Source organism: Chroicocephalus ridibundus, chromosome 4 (genome assembly GCF_963924245.1).
Source record: "Chroicocephalus ridibundus chromosome 4, bChrRid1.1, whole genome shotgun sequence".
NCBI classification, from domain to species: domain Eukaryota; kingdom Metazoa; phylum Chordata; class Aves; order Charadriiformes; family Laridae; genus Chroicocephalus; species Chroicocephalus ridibundus.
This window is the reverse complement of record NC_086287.1, coordinates 26,162,998-26,181,285: the sequence shown is the minus strand read 5'-3', so window position 1 is coordinate 26,181,285 and position 18,288 is coordinate 26,162,998. Positions and strand designations below refer to the sequence as shown.

Below are 18,288 nucleotides of genomic sequence, written 5' to 3'. Positions count from 1 at the left end.
TTGGCCTATTAAAATAGAATGACCTTTTAAGTTGCAACTTACTGTTTTGAGTTCCATAAGAACTTGTTCATCCACTCCTTCATCCAGAAAAACTTCTCTGACATCATTGATGACATCTTCAATTACAGACCTGTACAATTTAGGCTTTAAAAAAAGAAGTAACTAGTCAGCATTGTTCTGAAATAAATTAATTGCTTTAACGTTAAAGTAAGATTTCCCCCTACAAAAAAAACGCTGAAAAATGGATTACAGAATACACTGCATATTTCCAAGTGACTACAATATCCAAAGAGGTATAAATCAGCTCAAATGAGGTAAAAAGGGAAGGGATTGTTCACTATCTTCTGTGACATAACTACGGCACAAGAGTTTTCAAACCACGAGTGTAGTACAAAACACAGGAGATTGTTTTCCATTCAGTAAATTTGTTTCCTGCTTGCCAATGTACATACTGAATATGCAAAAATACTTGCATGCGTGCAAAGTATTCATGTCGAAGAACATTAGAAGTTCAAAAGGATATTAGATAAACACAGAGACAAGAAACTTGTTAGTGTTTGCTAGTTCAACAGGAACCAAATACGTCTCAGAATGATCTTGAGCTGAAAAACGTTGAAGGCTCAGAAAACTGGAAGCATTCATGTGAATGTCTTGCTCTTCCTTACACATCTGTTTACAGAAACTATAGAAGACAGGATATTAGGCTAGACAGACTTCTGCTTTCAATCAGTACTTATGTTTTTACATTAGAAATTTTTCAGGGGGAAATACTACAAATACATTATTACTCTATTATGCTGATTTCATGCCTAAACTGTCAATGATAAAGTGAATCGTCAATTCACTTTAGGTTGCCAGAAGCAGCTGTGGAGTCTCCATCCCTGGAGATACTCAAAAGCCGTCTGGACTTGATCCTGGGCAACCGGCTCCCGGTGGCCCTGCTTGTGCAAGGGGGGGTTGCAAGATCATAGAATCACAGAATGGTTAGAGTTGGAAGGGACCTTAAAGATCATCTAGTTCCAACCCCCCTGCAATGGGCAGGGACACCTCCCACTAGCCCAGGCTGCTCAAAGCCTCATCCAGCCTGGATGACCACCAGAGGTCCCTTCCAACCTCAACCATTTTGTGAATTTTAAAATGCAGGTGCAATTTTAAAAAGAGACTATAAATACTTTATTTTATCAATTAAAGCACCACAGGACAACAGTACCATGCACATGCTGCACAGCTTAGGCCTCTCTACATACATAAACCTCAACAATATTTTGGTTGGGTTTAAGTATCTGTGCTATCTAATCGCAAGGTAATACTACGAGCTCTAAATTAGGGTTGATCAATCTGCAGCCTGTGAACCACATACACTTCATGGACCAAGGCTGTTCCTCATAGACCATTAAAAATGTAGACAATTTTTAAACTGATCTGAAAGTAGCTACAACTTTCTGTAAGCTGCCATCATCCTCTACCCCATTCCCTAACTTCCTTAAGCAATAAATGCCAAATGAGGCCATACGCATCACGTATGTTGAATATATGCAAAACAATCATTCTGTACTCATGCAGTGGGTTTGGCACCCCAGGACGGCTGTGCCTCCAACACACATGCAGAAAACCTGCACCAAACACATGCAGTTAGTCCAGCAGTGCTGGAACTACTTCAATTTACTACACACACTTGAAATACTTCTTTTACGCATACGCAATTGCTTAATGCATCCCAGAAGTGTTGAATTTGCTACAGATATGCTAAAGATTACGTTGTGCACATGTTACAGAACCGTTACACCTACTTTACGGAATAACGAAGGGGGAATAGCAGCATGTGATCTACTAGCCCAGGAAAAAGCTGAATGGCCAATAAGCACAAAAAGAAATTGAGCATCTTTGCTTTTAAATGTTTAAAAACAAAACAACTTTAAAAACTGCACTGATATCACAAGGGGAGGAAAGAAACTATTTGGAAGCCTGGAACTAAGACCTAAGCAGTCTCATGGCCTTAGTGTTTAAAACAAACGCTGCACTGGGGCATACTCAAGTGATTTTCTTACAAGAACAACCAACAAACAAACACACAAAAAGGTGGTGGTGGGGGGGTAAAAATAAAATAAAAACAATAAAAACAACAACAAAACCCAACATACCACTCTGTTACTGACCACACATCACTCTCTTGGCAAACGGCATGCTTTCTGCACTCTATTTTTTTCTTCATTGTACATTTCCTCATTTTGCCACTTTTCAGCTTTAAATCATGCTACTGCAAATCAAGTAGCTGAAGTGTTAGAATTCATCCTCTAGATACTTGTGTCTCAAAAAAATTTCTGGCCTCAAGTAACAGGGTAAGTTCGCCATCCTTGAAAACTACCTTTACAGCACCTATATCCAAAACTTAACTTCTCCAAAAGAAACAAAACATAGCAGCTTTTTTTCTTTCAAAATAATACTGGATACTCACATATCCAGCTTCAAGTACAGCATTAACTGCGCTTATAGAGATGTCTGAAACAGACTCTCAAGCCAGACTACTCTTGAGCCCTAGGATTTTACATCTGCGTAGTGAGCAACTTAGAAATACCAAGCATCGTTAACAGGATTATTTTCCCACTTAGATTTAATTCATAGCAGATGCAAAAAGACGTTCTACTTAATGTTATTAAGTCCTATTATTTCTATAATTAAACAAATTGCATAAAGCTTATATGATTCAACTAGCACAGAAATGCTACCTAACGTATTCCATATATTGTTCCTTATTGTATTAAAAGTATCTGTTTCTTGATGCCAAAACCACATTCTGCAAATAAACATGCTTAACCTCAGACATGTGAGTTACTTTACTTAAGTCAAGAGAACTACCTCTAGGTTTGAAATCACAATCAAAATTCCTGCAGGATAGATAGAGACTGCATTTTCTCCTTAAATCCTCCTCTCCTTAAATCACCTATTAGGCCCGCTTTCCTAATAAAACAGATTTTACACAAACAGGCCTCAAGAATTTACACCAGCAGTTACCACCGCCTATCTCCATAGCCAGGCAATTTGTGTAAGGTTTATCTACAAAGCTCCCTCAGGCTATAAAGCCCTAGGAAAAAAATATCAACAGTCAGATATACAACAAACTGACCCTACAGCCCAACAGTCTGCTTGGGAACATTTCCTTTTTTCCCCAGGTGTAGTAAGGGAAAAAACAATTTCAGAGCCCAGGATGCTGGTTTCTAGTTTCCAGCATTAGTTCAGCAAGAGAGCAGAGAGGCAGGTTAGGAGCACAGATGTCCCCTCTGCCAGTGACACAGTGTCCTTCTACGTAACTCTCAACAGCCCAAGCAAGCGGCAAAGCCTCCCCCAAAAGGCGGCAGCACCACAGGGGCGCACAGTAAGCCTAGTGCAATCTGGGTTAACGAACACACGAGCAATTTGTACGTGCTCGTTATCTCTCTGCACTGGGTCTTAAGATGGGTCAGAATTTTTGGAGGCCGTTCTCATCACGCAGTATCGCAATATATATGACAGACTCGTGGCTGCATGGTTAGAAGGAAGGGAACAGAGAAAATAATAGCCGCATGCTTATAGTGAAACAGTGTCTGATTTTACCTATACATGTTTACGTGCTACCCAGAAAAATCCTGTCCGGTTGAAAACTTTCTCTTGTGCATGCTCCTACTGAACATGCAGCCCAGGTGGATGCAAGCCCTTCCGCAGAGGCAGCAGCAAGGCCTTCAAGAGCCATCCATAACAGAATTTTGAAGAATTTCACACAACGCTCTTTTTCTACCTCCACAGAGGCAAATCCAGCAAGTAAAATTACAAAACAACCTTAAGCCCTGGTCTTTAAAAGGAAGTACGCTGCATTGTTTCAGATATACACTAAGCGTTGGCTTTAAGCATTATTTATACAATGCTCAAGCTGTTTATACAAACCACCTAAGGCTCAGGAGTTGAACGACAAAACTATTTTCATACACTGCTAACTCAAAAAATAAACATGGGAATACAATTACTGAACAAATCTAAAGATGGGACAGCAGGTGAGTTAAGCTTTCCAATAAATTTCCACATTCAGAGAAAGCAATGAGAACATAATGTAAACTTTAAAGATTGCTATTAAAATAATCATGCTTTCATCTGGTTTATATTAAAGTGCCTCCCTCATAAAGACTACATTGCTGTAAACTTCAAGCTCTTTTAAGAGCAAAATACTCAACTCACTCTTCAATAAACACTATTCCAAACACTTACTACAGATTAAAGACAACAATTAAAATTCCTGATTTATTAGATACAACCACAAACACACAGAAAAGATTTGAAATCTAGTGCTTCCCCCTCCGGGAACATAAGGAAACAATTATATTTCACTTTCTCTGTGCATCTCGTAAAGAAAACTCCGAGTATGGTGAGACTGCTACACATGCACACACACTCCAAATCCAAGGAGCAACCAGCAAGCTATTTTAAGACATGCCACATGCCTTCGGGGGCTTACACTTCCTACATTCCTTCAGCTTCAAGGGTACAAAAACTGCATCTCTTCGTAATTATTATCACAACACTTGCGATTTCAGCAGTTTGGGTTTTCAATAACCAACACATTATGGAGAGATACACCGCGGCACGCTTTGCGCATTTGACAGCGGTTTGTCCCTGGTTGCTTCTGCAGTTATTCCTGAAACATCGCTAATCTTTCTCCTGTCTGTGCAGTTACAGCTGGGAGCTAGCTATAGGACAGCTGGAAGAGCACATTGTAAAGGTAACTGGGTTTAGTCACGATTACATCAAAGATGTGTGTAAAAAGAAGTAACACATAATCTACATTGCAAGCATTAAAATTTGAGCTTTTCTTATGTCATCGTGGACTTTTACAAATAAATTACCTTTGTCACCTACAAAATCTTACACTGCATGTAACTGTTATTGTCTTGTATTTGTCCTTTATTAGGAAGAACAGATTTCTAGCAATTCAGATTTGATCGGATGCTGACGTGATACTGTTGACACATTAGGCTCAAAGACTAGCTTCCTAAAGTTATCCCCTGGTTGCCATATTTCAAAACGTTCCTATTCATCTTTGGTAACCCTAGGGTAAGCAGCGCGATCTTTGGTATCGAACAAGACCTAAATTTGACAAAGTTGACCACGCACTATTGCAAGGTTTTACTACTTAATCGAAAATGAGCCTAAAGCATACCTATTTGAAGCAGGCTTATTCTAAGCTTGGCTTTTGCTATCCCAAATGCAATGGTCAAAGACAGACACCTTCCAAGAGAACTTTACAGAAGTTACACCAGTGCAGAAGTACAGCTGAGAGAAAAGTAAATTGTTTAATCAAAGACATTTACGTAGTTGTAAGTCTGAATTTTGAATAATCTGGGTATTATTCAAAATATATACACGTATATAGCCATTCAGTACTAACTTGGTTGAAAAACAGAAGCAAAACCTCTAATTTACTATACAGAAATAGATCCTTTTCTTGCAATCAAAAAATAAAGCCAGAAGTTTATAAACAGGGCAACTAACAGGTTCAGATCATACACACTCAACACACATCCTACGAACTGTCCCATATGTAATGGCTGACTACTTTCCTAAATTTTTCTGATACAAAACCAGACAAAATATCAAAGCAACAATGCTACTTTGCAATCGCATGACCCTAACCGGCAGGCAGGTCTGTAAAATTTCAGATTTGGAAAGGAAAACTGGGATGCTTCACATTTGTCTACTGTTCTGCGGTATACCAAATATTGTAATTAAACCAAATATCGATGAAAATGCTAAAACCTTTACTCTACCTGTAATAAAATATTAGTACACCTGGCAGCTTTAGTCACCAGGAAGGCACAGAAATCACTGAGTAGTATCTGCAGCCCATGACCCGTAGACAAAACTTTAACACTAACATTACTTGTGGGGCAACAGCTGTAGTCAGACCTTGGCAAAGCACCATAGAAATAAGTACCACATCTCTCCTTGACATACTGGGTAAGGGCTGTTCAAACTCTTACTCTCCCCACCCAGCAGAAAAATCACAAGAGTTGACGGGAGCGCAGGAATGTGCGCTAGGCTGGATGCTGGGGACAAAAAATAAAATTTTAAAAAAAAAAAAAAAAAAAAAGGAAGAAAAAGGTAAACCGTTTCAAATGAAGGAGAGAACAGAAATTGTCTTTGTGCGACGGGTAAGAAGAGCGAGGAAAAGTCCATTTACACTGGCTAGGAGACGCCCCCGCCGGAGCCGGCAGAAAGCACCGCCGCTCGGCAGGCGCGGAGGGAAGGGAAGGAAGGGAGGGAAGGGGAGGAAGGAAAGAGGAGAAAGGGAAGAAGGGAATGGAAACCCGGGCGAAAGCCCGGCCGGCATCGGCGGGAGAAGCCGGCAGCCTCCGCCGCCGAGGCATGCACCTCCCAGCCGGCGCTCGGCGGCTGGCTCCCTATTTAAAGGCTGATGTGGTGTTTAAATGGAGAGGCGGTGACGTGGGGCTGGAAAGCACCTTCCCATCCGAGCAGAGTCTATATTAGAGAGCGGCAATAGCTCTATATAAACAGGGCAGCCGCAGGGAGGAGGAACACAAGGAGCAGGCAGGCAGAAAGGCAGGGGGAAGCCATGATGGATCTGAGAGCCACAAACAAGGGGGCCGAGCCCGCCGCCGCCGGGACGCCGGGTTTGTCTCCTCCAGCACTTCGGGGCGGGGGTCGCGGCCGGGGGGCGCGCAAGGGGGAGCGGAGCGGCAGCGGAGAGCGGAGCGGCGGCCGGGGGGGGCCCGGCGGCCGCGCAGGTTCGTGTGACTGCTTGTTGCAAACCTCCGTGAGTACAAGTGCAGCAGCGAGCCACCCGCCACGGCGCGGAAAGCACGAGAAGGGGGGTTTTGGGGGGTTTGGTTTCTTTTTTTTCCTTTTTTTTTTTTTTTTCTTTTTAAATAAATACTGCCTCGCTCGCCGGAGAGGAGTTGAGGGCTCTCGCCCGGCCGGGCTGGGAGAAGTGCTTTTCAACCATCGCCTCCTTCTTATAAAACAACATAAAATGGCTCCAGCGGAGCCCGGGCGGGCTTCGCCGCCACCGACACCGCAAAACCGAAACCGGGCTCGGGCGCCGCTTCCCCTCGCCCCGGGACGGCGGCGGCGGGGCGGGCGGCGGCTACCGCGCTCCCCCGGCTCTCGCCCCTTCCCCGGGCGGCTTCCCGCCCCCCCCCCCACGCCCGCCAGCCCTTCCCAGCCCCACCGGACCCCCGGCCGGCGGCGCGGCCCCGGCCTTTTCTCCCGCGGGGGCTCCGCCGCCCGCCCCGCCGCCGCCGCCCCGCCACCCCCGCTCCCGCCGCCCCCGGCTCCGCTCTCTCCCCGCCGCCGCCGAGGACGGCCGGCGCCGGGCGCCACAAGTTGGCTCCCCGCCGCGGCGGGGGGGATGAGGCTGCCCCGCGCCCACCACCACCCCCCTCCCCCGCCGCCCCTTCCCGCCGGCGGGGAGAGGGGGCCGGGACCGCTCCGGGCGGGCGGCGGGAGGGAGGGAAGGGAGTGCGGGGGAGGGGGCGGCGGGCCCCGCCGGCCCCCTCCGCCCGCGCTGCCCCCGGGGCCCCCCTCGCCCCCCGACCCGGTCCTTACCACGGGGTTTGTGTTAGTCGAGCTCGCCATGTCCCGAGCCCCCCGGGACGCCCCCAACCGCGGTGGGGTGGGGGGGTGTGGGGGGGGGTGAGTACGCCCCTAAAACAATAAAACCTGCCCGGCTGCGTCCCCCCAGAGCCCGCGCCTCCCGAGCCCCCGGCTCACGGGCAGACACCCCGCGGCCTCGGCCCGGCCTCGCTCGCCGGCCCCGGGGCTGCAGCCGCCGCCGCCAGCCGCCCGCTCTGCCCGCTTCGCCCCTTTATATAGCGAGAGCCGAGCAGCTGCGCGAGCGGCCGGGGCGAGCGGGGGACGCGGGCGGGGGGGAGGGGGGGGGCGGGCGGGCGGCGAGGCACCGCGAGAGCTGCGCGCGAGACCGTCACGTGAGGCGCCCGCCCCGCCGCCATGACACCTACCGAGGCGGAAGTCGCCGCGCCGACAGCTTCCCCACCTCCCCGCCACCTTCAGCCGGGGCCTGCCGAGGCGGAAGTGGCGGGGGTGCCCCGCCCCTCTCGGCGCGTGACGCCAGGGCGCGCGCGAGGCGGGGTCCGCCGGAGACGGGCCGGCCCCGAGGTGTCGCAGGGGGGCCGCAGCCTCAGAGGGAGCGAGGGAGGGAGGCGGGCGGGGACCGGGTCGTGGCAGGCGCCAGGCTCGGGAGACGGGAGACGTTAGACGTTAACGCACCTCGGCTGGGTCCCCGCGATCGAAAACTGCGGCCGCTCGCCTGAGGGGCAGGAACCGACCCGCAGGAAGGGGGTCCTGAGCCCTGCCCGGCCCGGCCGGCGCTGGTGCCCTCCCTCACCGGGGGTTAAACAAAGGCCCGAGGGACCACTGGTATAGGCCGCCGGCACCGGAGCGCTTCTGGGGTCTCTGCCGCCATCTAGGCTGGTGACTGAGTCCAGGGGTGGTCAGGGAGGCAGCAAAATCTAAGAGACTACTGATGTCCTTCATCGGGGTCTCGCTATGGCCCGCAGGTGCTCACCGGTTTGCAACATTGCTGCTTTTACCAGTTCCTCGTGGGATCGGTGGCAATAGGATCTCCCAGCTGTGCAAGAGGTTGTCAGAGCCCTGCCAGCTGGCTTAACTTCCATTTTTCCCTGTTTATTGCCTGCTCTTCCTTTTCCATTCTCTCTCTTTATCCCCTTTCTCTATGGCAACCTGTGAGACGCACATAGCACAGGAAAATCTTCTCAACCGCAAGAACTGTTCCATCAAAGTTAACTTCCCCGCTGCCGCCACCACTCAGTCCTTCTTAGCACAACTTCTGTATCACGCTCATCCCTTTTAGATCTCCACCATTAAGTCACCTGTGCGAGTCCCACTCAAGCGTAAGTGAAAAAGAACATTGAATTCAGACTCGGCATACGCAAGGTGTAATGGGTTACATCTCTTCAGCAAATACTGTGGTGCAGACTACATCTGTTAGGTTGCCTTCAGCCTGAAGTCCTATTAACTAGCCCAAGTAACAAATTCAGCAGCTCCTGTCTGGTGTCTTTTGGCGGGAAGGAGTTTGTTAGTGGGTACAGGAGACCTTCCCCTCTCATTCCCCTAAATCCTTCATTTCTACAGTAATGAACACCACCTTCCCTTCTGCAGTGCACCCTTTGAATAGGGACACAACTGGTTTACAGTGGGCCAGCTGGTGAAGTCACTGTTCACCGTGCATACTGCTGGAGCCCCGGCTGAAAAATAGCATAGTTTACAAAGTTTTACCATTCTCAGCTGCCAAACTCTACCTTATGGCTGGCGTGTTCTGCCTGCATAGCACAGCCAACAGGACTGGAGGGGGTCTGTGCCCTCAGAAGTCATAATGCACGGTCTGATGAATGAACTGTGGGGATCCATTGAGCTGCCAGTGTCACTTGATTTCCGATGCCTCCCATGAAAAGGTAGTAATCTCTCGCAGAGAGTTTGTACTTCGCTGTGAAGTGAAGCTGCTGACGTGATTGGCAGACCACCAAGAAGGAATCAGATTGCCATTCATATTCTTCATCTTTTTGACATGAGGCACTGGATAGCTACAGTTTCCTTTCCCTGGAACCCCCTCCCCGTTTTTCAGAGTGGCTTGCTGAATAATTACAAAATTAAACATACGGGCATGATAGCAGTAATGGCTCAGTCTGGTATCATGCGCCTTTCAGCAGTTCAGCAGGCTGTCTACCCAGAAGGTAAGATCTGTGCGCATCAGCCTGTCACAGTTTCTCAGGCGCCAATGTCAAGTTGCAGCTCATCTGAGCGTCTCTAAAGAATATCGGTGTGAACAAAATCAAGCCCTTGTGAGAAATGCCCCGTTGAGTCAGACTAACGGCCCGTCTAATTCATGGCAATTCTGCTGCTGCCTGGGGAGTGCAAGCGAGGTAGCTGCTTGCTGAAGGCTCTTCGCCTTGTTCTTCCCCAGCATCCCCAGCTGCCTGCTGGATGGACGCTAGGGGATTCTACTTCATTTAGCATTTTTTTTAGACTGGAATAACACACATGTTTATGTATAGTGCAGGAGCAACACTAATAATCTGGACAGAATCAGTAGGCATAGGCTGCGTAACAGCATTACTTTTATAGATAACTATTTATCTGCCAGCATTCTCTTTTGTTTGCCAGTCAGGCCTGAATCATATTAAATTTGTGTGTTATCCTGTCTGTCTCCTTTCTCCCTAAGGTTCTACCGGTGACAACTCAGGGTGGCTTCACCGGGTTTAGCAATAACATCAGCTTTACTGTTGGCTGGACACTTCCAGTTTAGCCATTGTACTGTCTCTTGGCAGCACTTGAACTCCACAGTGATGATGGACATTTTACCCACAACAAAGACGGTGACATTTACGTAAACTTTCTCCTTCACTGCAAAAATCGTGCCAAATATGGGATAGCGTAGGGAAAAGCACATTTGTGCCCAAGATCAAAAGCTGATCCTTGGTGCGCTAGGGGAGAAAATAAAAGAAAATAATTCACACTCAATCCTAGGCGTGATCTTCTTTCTTTTTCTAACAAATGCTTGAGACAATGACAAACAAATCGTCTTTTATAGCCGACAGTCAGAGGCCCACAGTCTGCATTCGGTGCCCTGGATGATTCTGTCCTGTTAGTACCAGAAGCATCCCTTGCTTCTCCTCAGCAGAACAAGTGACTTACGACTACAACAGTACTTGCTAAGTTAATATAAAGGGTCTAGGACATGGTGATGTTTTTAGTTCATCTCCTTTGTGGTCCCTCAGAGAACTACAGATTTTAGAAGAGAGATCTTTCAACTTGTAAGTAGGAAGCTGGGGCGGGGAAAGGAAGAAATAAATTCTCTTCAGCATGATTTTGGGGTTGATTGCACTTCCATTCTAAAGTTCTTGGCAAGTACTAATGTGTTGTTCTTCACAGCGTATCTTTCAAAAAGATGCTCTGCAAAGGGATAACTGGTATATAAGTATTCGCTAATGGGGGGAGGGATGGGACACACTTGAATCTAGAAACTCAAAAGGTGCTAAGTACCTGTGATGGCCACTGAAAGACAGCAGCTAGCTATTCAGCTGAAAATAAGAACGACAAAATCTTGATGCTAAGTCAAAACACATTAAATTTGTGATCTTCAATTTTTATTTGTCTGTGTTTTGTTTTGGGGTTTTTTGTTTGTGTGGTTTTTGTTTGTTTGTTTTAAATGGGTGTTTCTCAATTCATCTGAAAATGGTGAAATATACAAAAAAAAATTAAAAAATCTGAAGCTACTCTTCTGCCTCCCAAAAGCAGACCATGCCTGATCTCCTGCATCTGGAGAAATCTGTACCCGATCAGTGTCAGCATGCCCTCATTTTTCTTTGAAAACATTTCTGATCATACAGCAAAGCATAGAGTACCTAGTAAGAGGCATTGCTGACACAGTGGTGTAATTTCTTAGTTCTTGAAACAACAGAAAAGCTCTAGCCAAGTGCTGTAGCCACACCACCCAAGTCACAGAAGGCAAAGTCAGGGACGGGGAGAATGAAGAACTGCCCACTGTAGGAGACAAGGTTCGAGACTATCTGAGGAACCTGAAGGTGCACAAATCCACGGGACCTGGTGTGATGCATCCGTGGGTCCCGAGGGAACTGGCAGATGAAGTTACTAAGCCACTATCCATCATATTTGAGAAGTCATGGCAGTCCACGTGGAGTTCCCACTGACTGGAAAAGGGGAAACATAAGCCCCCTTTTTAAAAAGGGAAAAAAGGAAGACTTGGGGAACTACAGGCAAGGTGATTCTGCCCCTCTACTCCGCTCTCATGAGACCTCCACCTGGAGTACTGTGTCCAGCTCTGGGGCCCCCAGCATAAGTAGTCCAGAGGAGGGCCACGAAGATGACCAGAAGGCTGGAGCACCTCTCCTGTGGAGGCAGGCTGAGAGAGCTGGGGCTGTTCAGCCTGGAGAAGGGAAGGCTCCGGGAAGATCTTACTGTGGCCTTCCAGTACCTGAAGGGGGCCTATAAAAAAGATGGGGAGGGATTCTTTATCAGGGAGTAGAGCAATAGGACGAGGGGTAACAGGTTTAAACTGAAAGAGGGGAGATTTAAATTAGATATTGGGAAGAAATTCCTTACTGTGAGAGTGGGGAAACACTGGAACAGTTTGCCCAGAGAAGCTGTGGATGCCCCATCCCTGGTGGTGTTCGAGGCCAGGGTGGATGAGGCTTTGATCAGCCTGGTCTAGTGGGAGGTGTCCTTGCCCATGGCAGGGGAGTTGGAGCTAGATGATCTTTAAGGTCCCTTCCAACCCAAACCATTCCGTGATAATGAGACTTACCGCCAGCAGGCCTATTGGATATGTCATCCTAAGTCTTGTCCACGTTACCAATCTGCTATTGTAGTTGTGCTGGCAAAGTCTCCCACTGAGGGCATGAGGACAACATAAAATTTTCACTGAGAATAATTATTCTCGTTCCTTAAAAACATTGAACGTTTTTCAGAAGGCTTTGGCAACACAGTAATATTATTATTAGTCAAGGAAGTAAACTTTCTGCCCCCATCTCTGAAATGAGTTTTCCAGAAGAATGAGATACACATGTAACTTTAAATTGCAACAGCATGTGTTAAAAGGATAAAAGACATTAAAGTGTAAAGGGGCGTACACAGAACCGAGTCAGTCTAGAAAATGTTAACAGGAAAAAGCTGCTTGAAGTTATGCTCACACATTGTGAGTTTGGAGCTTATGTTCACCTCTATGTTTAACTTCCTCTCACTGCTTCCACTCACTGTACCAAAGAGAGAATATAACCTTAAATAAAATTTGAGAAAATGTTTTGGTTGGTGAAGGGTTTTTTTTGTTGTTGTTGTTGTTTTGTTTGCTTGGTTTTTTAAGTGTCCCTACAGAGCTCAAAAGAAAAAGATAAAGTAGGTGGCCCAAGCCGCGATCCAAAACTTCGTGCATAGGCACAAGTTAACAACAGAGACATCATACCGGAACTTTTTGGGATGCAGCCAGCCCTCAAGAATCAGAAGAGATGCTGACACATAATGGAGCTTGTGTGATACTAGTTTCAGAGCGTTCAGGTATTGTGTAAACATTCTTTCATTGAAAGGTATTAAAAAAAAAATATACATATATCTACTGAGGGACATTTTCCTTCTAACAGCCTGCTCACCATGATCTAGTAGCTGGAAACAAAAGCCAGTGAATGTATCCCTCTTGCCTTCAGCACTAGATTCCGGTCCCAAAACTTTTAAGCAAGGCAGAAATGGAATGAAATAGCACCTCTATTTTTCTAGATGGATTTACTCTCACATCCAGAATTCGAAGCACAGCAACACGCTTTACCAAAGCGCACTAACACCAGCTGTAAGGGTCTAACACAGGCACGGTTCAGCCGCCCTCCCCACAGCCCGCAGAGAGCCAAACCTCGTCGTCCTGGAGCAGCGTGGTTTGTCTCTAGTCACCTGTCAGAGGGCAGGTATTAACGTCTCAGCAAATTCTCAGCTTGAAGTGCTGGAGCAGGCAAGGCCTTCAGAGAAGCTTGCTGCACGTTCAGCTGATATTTCATGATGAGGCTTTTAGGCTTGCTCTGCTCATCCCGAGCGCTCACTCAAGCGAAGTAGGAAGTACAAGGAATTCTTCTTTAATATAGACTGAGACTGTTTACTGCTAGAATACATACAGTTGTTTGGAAACAACTTATATATACACCTTTCTCATTAGGGCATGCCTAAACAGGCAAATAAAACTATGCACTTAGTTATACAGTCAAAGCCAGACAGCTACCAGCATTAGAATGCCATCTTCCCTCCTCCAAGCAAAATATACAAGTTGCACCTTCACAGAAGACTACATTAGCAGGTGACCAGCTACTATAGTTGTTTCATTACCGTAACTCCTTCTGTCCCCATGTCTCTCCAACCGGCCTCTCGGGCCTTCAAACGCTGAGGAACACCACCACAAAACCCAGCGGCCTGTACACCCACCAGAAGACTTTCTTCTAAGCCTACTGCTAGACCTTCTCCTCTCAACACTGTGACTGCTCCTCAAGCAGAATCACAGTTCCCTCTGTTTTATACACAAACTCCCTGTCAGATTCTGCAAAACTATTCCTTTTCTAGGGCCACTTGTACCTCCTCTGCTCAGGGAATGGACTTCCCTCAGCCTATCCCTCAAAAAATCACGCAGCTGCACCACGATCTTTATAACAGCTGTTTCTAGTAAATGATCGGTTACAGCTGGAGGAGGCAACAAGCTCTTTTCTAGGCTGTTGCCATGTGCTGCATTTATTTACACCTTAGCTGAGGTTTCTGCCACCATAAATTTATGGATCAGAGATTGCTTCTTTCATGTCTCTGGTTGACAAAACCACGCTTAGTTCGTAAAGGCAAAACTTAATTGAGACACTGACCCCGTCGTTCCCACGACCCCCAAGCATTCAGTGATAATGAGGATTTCGGGCATTCGCACTTCCTTCCCATACCGCTCTGTGCTCGACCCGTCCCTATGCCACCACGCTCTGCTTTTGCAGTTGTGCCAGTTTCTTGCTGTGCCATTTTTTTCTTTTCTTTTTTTTTTTTTTTTTTTTTTTTCCCCTCCTGTTCTGGCTAATTTTTAACCTGGATCAGTTTCCTCATCTAGTTCATAGGGCAGCCCCACAAAAGACGTGTTAGCGCGACTGAAAGAGCTGACAGGAGTAGAAATAAGTGACCAGAAGAGGAAATGCTTCAAAACAACATTGTTGCCAAATGCTTTGTCATGTAGAAAAGTCTCCAGGCTTCCTTTTATTGAAGAAGAATTGGCCATTACTAAAATGCACACCCGGCTTGCTGTAAGCAAGCTCTAATGCTTGTAGTAGGAAGATTACTGGTCTTAGGGCAGAGACCAGCCCTTTATTTTTCGCGTGTGTATACATGTTTGACCTAATGTTTAGGTCTCTATAGATGAATCATAATCTGAATACAGAGTACTGATTCCTAAATAGCTTAAAAAAAAGCCCCTAAAATCCTGTAGGCTGTGTCTTCTCTGCAAGGGCGTGAGCTAGAGGCGTACCTTCACCACGTTACGCATTCTGCCAGTACCACCTTCCTGGAGGGCTTTTCCAGTAGTAACCTTAACTGTAACCGGGACCGCCACTGTCATGAGTCACAGCTGCTCGGCTGCGATGAGGTTCCGACAGCAGCCAAAACATGGCTGGCGCTCATCCATGAAGCCAAGCAACAAAGAAGTCAGATAACAAAAAATCCGCACTTAAAATACCAATTAGTCTCCCTGCGCACAACGTCCTACGTTAACTGAGCTCAAGCAATGCTTTACCTAGCGTGCTGATAAATGTTTTTACTGATTAGTGCCGTATATTCCAGCCAGCGGCTATGATGTGCAGAGGTCCACAGCAAAACTGAATTCACTTCATCAGAGTTATTCCTGATTTATACAGGCACCAGAGAGTGAAATATTCATAGAGAAAAATGCACAGGGCGATTTATAGTGTGGCTTCTCAAGCCTTATCTACCTCAGGCTCCACGTGGTGACTTAGGATAAAGTAATCGCCCTAGAGTGTGCCAGAATACAGACAGGCAGGATGGAAGATGGCGTGGTGCTGGTCTGTGTGGGTGACAGCCCTGTGACCCCTTCAGGAGAGCGTGCCGGGCTGTGTAGCCCCGGCTTCCCTCGCACGGCGGGCAGGGTGGCAGGCAGCGCAGCGGCGGCCGCTGCCAGGCAGAGATGTGTTGGGGTGTATTTTACTCAGCGGTTCGTCCCGCCACCACACCGGCACGTCTCCGTAAACTAAAAATGCTTTTGTGCAAGGCAGGTTTGCTCCCCTTAGGATGCTCGCTGCCTCCCGCTGAGTATGGTGGCTCCGCTGCGCCCAAGCGAGCAGCTCTGCAAACCGCGCAAGCCTCTGACTCACTGAGGATCACCTAGAGCTGCTTTAAGGGCAAAGAGGCTGCAGCTTTCATGGAAAACCCATGGGTGTGCCCTGCACTTTACGGCCTATTCAGAGGTGATCATATGTCCCCTCTGGGAACCAGCATGAGAGGCATCAGACAGACAAGACAAATCTTCGCTTTTGTTTTGTTTTGTTGGTTTTTTCCCCACCCTAGATGACTCCTAGGGTTGTTTTTCACGGGACTGGGTGGAATTTGCAGGAAACAGCTCCAGTTCAGTTTTGGCTGCATTCAGCCTTCCCACCGAGGAACGGTGAACGTGAACTCAGTTGTGGCCAACCTATGGCTTATGAGCAGTTAATGCGCAGTTCCCATGCTGAGGCTAATTATCTAACTGGCAAAGCTGTGCTAGTCTGAGGACTGCTGGGCAATTGGACTCCCGGGCTTTGAGAGAAAGGAAAACAGCAGGAACGAGCCAGCCCAGCTCATCCTGTAATGGGGCCGTAGGACCCTCGGCATTTATTGCCATTTCTAACCCGTGACCCATTTCCAGAGCTCCCCTCCGCTTGAGTCTTCATGCTGAATGAGGTGCAACCTGGGAATCTTGAGCACACCAAAATTTTGACAGCTGCAAACATGTAAAAAAATGTGAAGCTGCGCTTATAGACCGGAGCTCACATTTTCCCTCAGCTGCTTGTTCCTACTGCCTGCCTTGCTGCTTTGCATGAAAGATGGTTTTTCCATCTTAAGTATCATCTTCCACTACAAATCTTCCTAGATTTGCAATATGACCCACTGTCATCAGCCATCTCATTTCTCCCACAGACTGGCTCTAAGCAGATTAGTAGTCAGCACGTTTGTGTCTCTGTCGAGAGAAAACATTCCTAGCGAGGCATCCCATCGCACCCGCCATACCTACAATTTTGCTTGCACCCTGTTTTACGGTCTGGGCAGAGCACGTGATGAGCAGAAAACAGCACTTCCAGTTTATAGAGTTTTCAGACAGCTGCATTTGTGCTGGAAGGACCGGTCCATGCTCTGACCCATCTGGCCAGATGCAGATGCTGCATTAGCAGGTGCAGATGCTGCATTAACAGATGCAGCCCCAGGTTATAGGGTGAGGGCCCAACGCTGCCTTGATCAGATGTGGTCTGTAGGCACCAGGGATGATTTTTCCCCAGAAGTTCTACCCATTGCTGCAGCCAGCCCCTGGCAGAGTCTGGGCGGGGCTGGGCTCAGCACCCGTGAATGTTTTCATCTAACGTGAAGCAGATGAGAGTACTTTCAAAGCCAAAGTGGTAATATCTCTATCCACATCACTCGGACAGTTACATAAACGTATGACAGGTCAAAGCAAGTCCCTTGCCCTGCTGCCAAAACCAGCTGAAATTGGAGATGAAGCTGAGGATGCGAGCAAGTAACAGTGGTGCAGGACTACAGAGTCACTTTCTTTTAGACCTACCAAAGCAAGAAGACGAGCAGTAGTGTTCAAGCTGTGCAGCTTATTCTCTTTCCATTACTGTAGACCTCTGCTACAAATTTCCAGGTCTCTCCTGCCCAGTTTCCAGCTATGGCTTTCAAGACACAATTCACTTTCGTGACTGGGGCAGGCAATGTGCTCTACTGATATCAGTGTAAATTGCTAAGGAACGCAGAATGCAAGGGCACAGAGTAGAGACACTCAAGGTAAACCACGCTACAAATGCTGTAAGTCTGGTAAGGACCTTGGAAGGAGATGTTCTTCCGGGTTAGGGAAACAAGGGAGAGACATTAGGTCTGCATTCAGCTGGGGCTCTATCATTCCAAGGCAGTGATTTAAGACTATCGTAGCTTTCTTATCGTCTGAGAGGTACAGTCTTTCATTTCACTTAACTCTTCAGAGAGCTTAATTTCTGAATGTTTGAAAAGGACTATGTGATATTTAAATGGAAGGCGATAGGAACGGACAAAGTGAAGTCCTAAAATGTATAGGCCATGAGTTTTTGCACTACTTAAACATATCACATCACCTGGAATATCCTTTAATAACTCCTCGTACATTTGGCTGACTCGAAGCTGAACATTTGGATTCAGTTACAAAAAGTAACCAGCATGAACCACCACTGATTTTATCAAACGTGTTCAGTTGCTCCCTCATGAAAGTGAAAAAGAATCTCTCCTTTGGCTAGAAAATTTTTGTATGGGAGATTCCCAACATAATGGGGCTTTCCTAGCAAATCTGAGGAGGAGGCTTTTATCAGGCGGGTAACTATCATGAACCCTGATGGTGGCTGCACTGTAAATGTTTCTTTTCCAAATCGAAAGTAAAAGATGCAGCCACAAGAGGGAGGCAGAACTCCTGTGCCGGTGTAGTAACCCCAGTGGAAAACATAACAAATCAGAGAAATA

The 18,288-nt window shown here is 47.1% G+C and overlaps 1 protein-coding gene across 2 annotated transcripts in view; it reads right to left on the bottom strand.

The window, feature by feature from the left end:
• The window catches only part of GTF2A1 (general transcription factor IIA subunit 1), a 29,222-nt gene extending 21,113 nt beyond the window's left edge, over window positions 1–8,109 (bottom strand). Inside the window, exons 1-2 of one of the 2 annotated variants that reach the window (XM_063331330.1) lie at window positions 8,004–8,109; window positions 43–144 (exon numbers count right to left, since the gene is read on the bottom strand). In XM_063331330.1, the coding sequence (XP_063187400.1) occupies window positions 43–57 (15 nt within the window). In that variant the 5' untranslated portion in view covers window positions 58–144; window positions 8,004–8,109. Of the gene's footprint in view, window positions 1–42; window positions 145–7,590; window positions 7,923–8,003 lie in introns of those variants that run through there. The other variant, XM_063331329.1, reaches the window with a different exon arrangement.
• Between the last annotated feature and the right edge of the window lie 10,179 nt (window positions 8,110–18,288).